This window comes from Saccostrea echinata, unplaced genomic scaffold (genome assembly GCF_033153115.1).
Source record: "Saccostrea echinata isolate AGI-Se365-2 ecotype Australia unplaced genomic scaffold, CSIRO_AGI_Sech_v1 ptg000002l, whole genome shotgun sequence".
Classification (NCBI taxonomy): Eukaryota; Metazoa; Mollusca; class Bivalvia; order Ostreida; family Ostreidae; genus Saccostrea; species Saccostrea echinata.
The window spans coordinates 29301068-29309038 of record NW_026889751.1 but is presented as its reverse complement, the minus strand read 5'-3'; the positions used below and the strand labels follow the sequence as shown (position 1 = coordinate 29309038).

The 7971-nt window shown below is 32.8% G+C and overlaps 1 protein-coding gene across 1 annotated transcript; it reads right to left on the bottom strand.

Moving 5' to 3' along the window:
* Positions 1-715: 715 nt before the first annotated feature.
* Positions 716-5635, bottom strand: LOC133202471 (uncharacterized). The gene is made up of 3 exons (XM_061338310.1): positions 5251-5635; positions 2492-2576; positions 716-1254 (listed from the first exon to the last, which is right to left on the bottom strand). Exons 1-3 carry the CDS (start codon positions 5564-5566, stop codon positions 999-1001), a joined length of 657 nt encoding a protein of 218 aa, XP_061194294.1. The 5' UTR covers positions 5567-5635; the 3' UTR covers positions 716-998.
* Between the last annotated feature and the right edge of the window lie 2336 nt (positions 5636-7971).

Genomic DNA, 7971 nt, shown 5'->3' with positions numbered 1-7971 from the left:
AGCCCTCTATCACGTTTTCGATCCGAGCCCAAATATCGCTTATATTTCAAGACAGTATCGATGTATTTTGTTTATCCTGCAACATATTTTTACATGACCTTCAAAACGAGCTATTTTCAATCGATTTAGGTACATCTCTGCAGTTGAATCTAAGACGCCATGGCGTAAACATTGGAATATTCATGACGTCACAATGCTTTTAGAACGTCAGAATACATCCACGAGGCTTTATTAGGGCATTGACCGAATAAAGCTTTGGTTTATTAGGTTACCTTTATTAGGTCAATGCAAGGGGTAGTTGCAGGATATATATATATATATATATATATATATATATATATATATATATATATATATATATATATATATATATATATATATATATATATATATATATATATATATATATAAACAATAAAAAAATTTTCCATGGTATAGGGATAAAATAAAATCCAAATTTATATGAAAAACTCATATAAAATAAATATTTAATTTACATCCTTAAATTAATTTATGTAAAACATCTGACACGGCAGTCCTATGCTAGCAATTAAGTTTCTCAATTCCAAATAAAAGCAATTCTCGAAGATCTCTGTTTATATTGATATGATTTATAGGCATTCGGCCTCCGGATTCTAAGATTTGCGCGAGGGTTCTCACGACTTTTACCATTCCCTCACAGAGCTTTTTCAGTTTACAGGGAAAAAATACAAATAACATAAAATGAATTTATTTTCGATAACATTAGTTTGACATAAAATTTCTCCTAAATATCTTTATCGCCAAAACTACAGACGGTAGGAATGAGCCAAGAATATTTCATTTAGGGTAAGATTTAAAAAAAAAACATTCAACAATAAAAGAAAACATTGTTAAACATGAACACACAATAACATCGTTCAGCCATTTTGTCAGGATCCGACCACAAAAGATCACACAGTAAACCTTTGTTTGTCTTAGGTAAAAGTAATTTATTTCCGTTTTTAATCTCTTCATATTCAAGACATTGGTAGATTTTCTTCTATTGGTCTTCTTCTGTCATTGTTTGAACCTCGAAACATACGAGAATAGAAACTTCCTGTGGAATATTCATTTGAGCTACAGTTGACATGAGATCGTCGTTTTAAAGTTGTATCATAAACCCCTTCAGAGACATCCTTATATTGATTCTCATCACATGCCTCATCAGGAGAAGTGGCATATACATTAGAGACAGCTCGGCGGTCATTTGCTTTATTGGGTCTTGTGTTGTTTCTATAGGAACAAAACAAAATTATTTTAAAGTTTTTGTTGTACAAGGGTTGTTCGGAAAGTTCGTGGACTACCGTCATAACTTTTTTACTTATATATATATTATATCCAAATTTGGAGGAAATATTTCAACAGTAAATTCAAATGATGTGTATTAAAAATTTTCAAAATATCGTGGTTTATATCAAACTTATTTAGACTAAAAATGCGAAAATCGGATCACGGAGCACTTCAAAGTTTTGTAATTTACAATCAAGACACTAAATAATGTCTGAAGTCATATCGTCTGTAAAATGACATAAAAACGGACAAATTCTACACGTTCAATTGAGAATTGTTTCATCTTTTCTGATTCCAAATTATGACTTAATATTTTGCTTCGTTGAAAAGAAATCAGTTTCTAAAGATAGGTAGTCCTCATTGAAAAAGGGAAAAAAGATGACGTCGTAGAACGTCACGGAGCAGCAGTTAACCAAACAATTTTGTGTTGTACTCGAAAAAACTTCAAAAAAAACTGAAAATGCCGGAGGAAGTAGGAAATATGTCAAAAGGGAGCCATGCATGTCTGTGTACGTGGTACAAGAGGTATTTGAATGACAGACTACTCTGCATAGACGATGGTGATTTGTGAGAAAGGCGGATTATCTGTAAAATCTTATCAAAAACATTGAAAAGTTCGTAACGTCATGCTAAGAGTTCAACACTTCACAGATGCTTAACTTGTAAAAGCAAACTTATGCAGTGAAAAAAATATATAACATTGACAAACAAAATGATGCTACTAAAACAATTGTTAGCAAAATAGATTTCAAGTGATAGAGAAACGTTTTAATGAGTGCACTGGTATTTGCCAATACTGTGTGAAATGTATAGGGATAGTATTTTTGAGAACCTCAAGTTGGTATGTTTTTGACGTTACAGTGTTCTTGAGTTTGCGCCGTGATTACAAAACGTGTTTATTTTAAAATTAAATAACATGAATTCTATTAAATCAGATGGAATGAAACTTCACACTTAAACAAAATAAACATTTTACGTATGAAAATGTGCTCGTTTTAAATTTCTTGAAGATAGTATAAAGAAGAATGACGTAGTCCACGAACTTTCCGAACAACCATCGTAAAAATATAGACATCCTCCAGTTTTCATTGTCGAATACTATATTTTCTTTTATTCTTACATTGACACAATAGTTGCTATAATATGAAAGAAATCTTATTGATTTTGATATTTTACTTACCGTTGTTGTCTGCATCGTCTGACCACTAGGATACCCACAATTATAATAGTCACTTCTACTACTACCACTCCTACCATCAGAATCACTAAATGTACAAGGCAAGAAATATAACTATTCTTACATAGATTTATTTGAACAATATCAAAAAGGTTACCAATAAAAAATAATAAAACTGATTATATTCTTACATAAATCGGATCATTATAAGAATATTTAAAATAATATACAGAAACATCAAAAACCTTACAAATGAAACACAAAACGAAATTTAAAAAAAAATTAGGTAGGCATTTTAACAAAACAATAAATCTAAAAACAAATAAAAATGAATTATAGTTATGAATTGTTATTTTCAAACCCATTTTGCGACTGAAAATAGGCCCATTAGGCATCGGTGTGGTTCCAGCAATCAACTTTGTACTTGATGAATTTTGTATTTCTGAAGTTATCATATGTTGTAAGTCTACAAAACGTAAAAACAATGAAATAAAGAGTACTCTGGTAATCCCAAAGTAAAATCATGGTACTTAATTTTTTTCATTAAAATATATAAATATAAGGAGTTTCAGAGTGATGTTAAGGCTGATTTGTCAACTTACCACATAGTGCATTAATCTTACTTGTTAAGTAGACACCAATCCAATTGTAGTACTTGATGTCTGAGATTATCAAATTTTGATAGTATCAAGGAACTCAGTGTAAACTTTACATAGGCCAGATATTAACAAACCATTTAACTGATTTTGTAACACTCAGATTTACATTGTTAACGCGATAGTTCCTAGTCAATTCTAAAGAAAAGACTTTTTCATATTCGGATGTTTTACTGACATAGACGCTGATTACAAACTACTACCTAAACTGTATGACAAATGGGTTGACTTCAGTTTTTCATCGTAAAATTCCTTTCTTCTATATGCAAGGGCATGCTCTGACTACAATCAATTTGTAAAACGAGACAAGCTACTGACAAATTAGTTGATGTTAAATTACTTTCAACGACCTCCTTTAAAGTCAGCTTTATTTAAAGCCAGCAAATTCTTAGGGTGTTATAATGACCTTGTTTGTAAATTTAACCAATCGTTGGGTCGTATTGTATCTGACGTGTTCTATACCATTTGTTAGTACATTGCTTTTTTACTAAATTTGACTACGGAGTACCCTGTATACCTAATCACTAGATAGGGCTCACGCCTGGTTTCTTCCTTTCTCCTGTACATGTAATCATTACAGCCCCGTCCTAATTCCAGAACCCCTGACCCAGGGGTCATGAATTTCAATTTTCGAAGAAACACCCTTGCTTGTCTTAACTATATATCTAGTTAGTTTGTTTAATGCCCAGGAGCAGAGAAGAAAATTTTTAAAGAATTAATGCATTTCACTAAATGTAAACTATATACGGTACAAATTTTGATGCACTAGATGCGCATTTCGACAAATCGTGTCTCTTCAGTAATGCCGTAACGTTGGAAATTCAAAATTTTAAATAAAAACACTTTAAAGAGCTGAAAAAGGTGCTAAAGACTGGAGCAAAATACTTTGAAGGATCAGAGCTATGCATGAGGGAGATAATTTTGAAGTAAATTTCTAAATTTTACAACATCGATTAAATATATATCCGTATTTTCAAGCTAGTAATGAAGTACTTAGCTGCTGGGTTGTAGAGACCCCTCGGGGACTAACAGTCCATCAACAGAGACCTCGATCCAACTAATCAATAGAGTCCAACCCCCTTTCACCAGCACCCTATACCTTGGGCCATGAATTTTGCAATTCTGGAAGAGAGACTTTCTTGCTTATCATAACCTTGCACTTGGTTTGTTAAAATAATAACCAGAAGAGAAGATTTTCGAACAATTAATGCACTTTCACTAAATAATCAATAGAGCCCCGCCCTAACACCAGAACCCTTGACCCAGGGGCTATGAAGAGGCGCCCTTCCTCATCATAGCTATGTTTGTTTAGTACCCAGGACCAGAGAAGAAGATTTTCAAGCAAGAAATGCATTTTAACTATATAATCCATAGAGCCCCGCCCTAACACCAGAACCTCCTGACCAGGGGGTCATGAATTTCACAATCTTGGAAAAGGCACCCTTGCTCATCATAACTATTACAGATGTATCTAGTTAGTTTAATTAATACCCAGAAGCGAAGAAGAAGATTTTCAAACAAGAAATCATGCTCTTTCACTGATCTATATAGCCCGACCTTTGCACCAAAACTCCTAACCTTTGGGCGATGAATTTCACAATTTGGTAGAGGAATCAATGCTTATTACAATCATGACAACAGTTTGACTGCTTGATGTCCAGGAGTACAGAACATTTTTAAAGCTTGCATGAAATTTGATGGTTTTTGCCCAAACCCTCAGGCCCCAAGGGGACAGGGACCATGAAATTCACAATTTTTGTTCCCCCTCACCTGCATAGATGTTGTATGCAAAAATTGGTTGAATTGGTTCAGCGATTACAGAGAAGCTGAAAATGTTAAATGTTAACGTATGACGCACAGCGACGGACGAAAACAGAAGAAAGAAATAGGTCACTTTAAAGACTCAAATGACCTAAAAATTTATAGCATAAATGTTTACTTCAATTTCATACTCAATCTCTATTATTCGGCAATTTACGTCAGTTCAGTGAATTTCATTAGAAAAAAAGATAGATTATACATATCATTTAATGCATTTGATCAAATTAAGATTATGAAATTATATTTTTTTTCAGAGTTTTTGTGCCCTTTCTGCCTCTTTCTTACCAGTAGTTATAACAACATGTGTCGTTTTCGAGGTTTTGACAATCTCTGCTGTTGAAGACAGTGGTGGCAAAGGACTGTTCAAAGTTCCTGGTGCAGAACTTAAAAATTTACTCAAAATATTTTTGGATGTTGTTTGTTGAGTAGTTGTCCGATTCGGGAAATTGGTTTTTATTGTTCTTTTTGTTGTAACTTCTGTTGTTAAAGGTGTTCTCGTTGAAAGTAATTTTGGAATTGTTGGTTTATTTCTAGTTTTAGCTTTTTGAGGAAATGATATTTTTGTTGGTTTTGTTGCTGTCGTTTTTGTCTCCTGAGTCATTGATATCTTTGATAATGGAATTGTAGTTGTTGCCAAGGTTGTCTTAATTGTTGATCTTGTTGAAATCTTCGAAACTGTTATTGAATGAAAAGCATGAACACAGCAAAATGTGCCACGTACGTTTCACATATGTGAAACGTATGTGGCCACATCTACGTTAAATGTGATTTAGGTACCACGTACGTTAAAGGTACGTTTCATACGTATGAATGTCATGCGTGACACATATTTTTAACAAACGTGATTACTACCATACGTTACACATCCGTTAAACACGTACGTTATTCATATGATTCACGTATGAACTACGTTTTTTCTCGATACATGTGTATAATGTGTTCGTTAAATGCACTGCTCATATGCTAAATATATGTGTACCATACCTGTGTCAAACCACGTGTAAAATATACGTTTTGAACATTTATTTTCACAAATCGTAAACATATGTGAAACAAAGATTAAAACATTCAATCCAAGCATTTGTCAAAATTTCTTCCAAGACTTCTCTTTTCATCTGTTGAATAATTGGTCTACATTTTGAAGTACATGTACATATCTTGATATTCTTCACCTCACTTTTCTTGATCTTTATTGCACTTTAAGCAATTATCATAAAAGACATGCGAAAATTAAGTCAAATTTAATGTTGAGTCTTTTAACATCATTTCATTTTCTGCATTTCTCTTTTTCTGAAAAGAAAAAGAAAATAGATACTTTTAAAGAAAAACACACTTTTATGAAACATGATTATTTTCCAGAGATAAACCCAAAGTTGATTCCTATTGGTTTTAAATACCGTACATCACAAAATATGAATGAAGGTTTAGGTCCCTAAATTTTGTATCTTAAACCTAGAAAACTATTACATGAATTAATAACCTTGATCTTTAGACCTTGACTTTTCATAATCCTCAATTGTCTCCCCTTAGATTATTCTCAACATGGCAAATTTGAATAAGTACATGTATTGTGGGTGAACCAAAAAAATACACTCGCTGTATTTTTTTAAACTGCTGCACCCAATGTTTTCTTTTTAATATTGGAGCAGACTTTTCTGCAAGTGACCTTGAACTTGTCCAAATGACCTTGAGTCAAAGTCCTAAAAAAAACTCCCTCTTAAGAAATCTTTATGTCATGAATGAGCTTGCTAATTTGTTCTATTACAACACTTGGTTAGGTACGAAAGCCCAGAAGGCTCATTCGAGATTCGAGTTTCGGAATACGAGATTCGAAATTCGAGTTTCGAGATTCAAGATCCAAGCTAACCAATCAAAAGACGGTTTGAGATTCAATTACTCCCCTCTGCTAAGTTTCGACCTTCAAGAAATCATTGAATATATTCAAACCGAAGAGGTCATTTGATTATATTACAATGCAAGAAAGAGTGCTATATATATCAGAACGAAATTAGAAAAAATATTGGGTTTTTGGTCTGCAAAATATGCTTAAATTTATATTATAACTTCTTAAATATTATAATAGATTTATATCAAGAATATCTATATCGTATTATCTACTTTGTTTACATGTTCGATGTCATATAATAATAAATATTGTTAATCGGATTCAAAGAGCAAAAGTAGGGGGAAGGGGCGTATTGTAGTCGATGAGAATTATTAGTGTGCAATTAAACAAGTGACTACCGATTAATGATAAATAGAACTACGGGTTTCAAAGAGGATATAGTTTGTAACAAGGTATTAGAAGGTGACCAGTGACTAATACGGGTTTCAAGTGTGAAATAAAACAAGAGACTAGCGATTAATAATAATTAGTAATACGGGTTTCAAAGTGGATATAGTTTGTGACAAGGTGTAAGAAAGTGACCAGTGACCAAGTTTGTGAAACCAAAAGACAGCCCCATCAGTACATGTACGGATGGCTGAAATATACATGCTTAAAAAAATTATGATTTCTCTTTGTTCAGGCCCGTAGGAAATAATAAAATTAAAAAAAAAAATCACTGTAAAGCTCCCCCCCCCCAAAAAAAAACAAGGGGTTATCACGGGTATTAGATGTTATTTTTGAAAGGACATAAGGACAAAGTTGCTATGTTTTCTATAGTAAATTATATCGGTAAGAAATATAAGAGGAATGGGGGGGGGGGGGGGGCACGTGCCCAGGGTCCTATGGCTATGTTGTTTATTTTATTACAACGGTAGACAAATGTTCGGTTATCAACATTCAGTGTCAATCTTGCTATGCATGGGCAAAATAATTATATATTCGATAATAATTGATAAGGAAACCGCTCGGGTCTCGCAAGATACATAACCAATCAATACACAAGTTTCAATACATGATGTAATGGCCATAGAGAAAAAAAGATATGAAAGTATTTAATAATGATAAAAAATTAATTATTTTAACAAAAAAATGCACCCTCTATACACCTTAAGGACTTT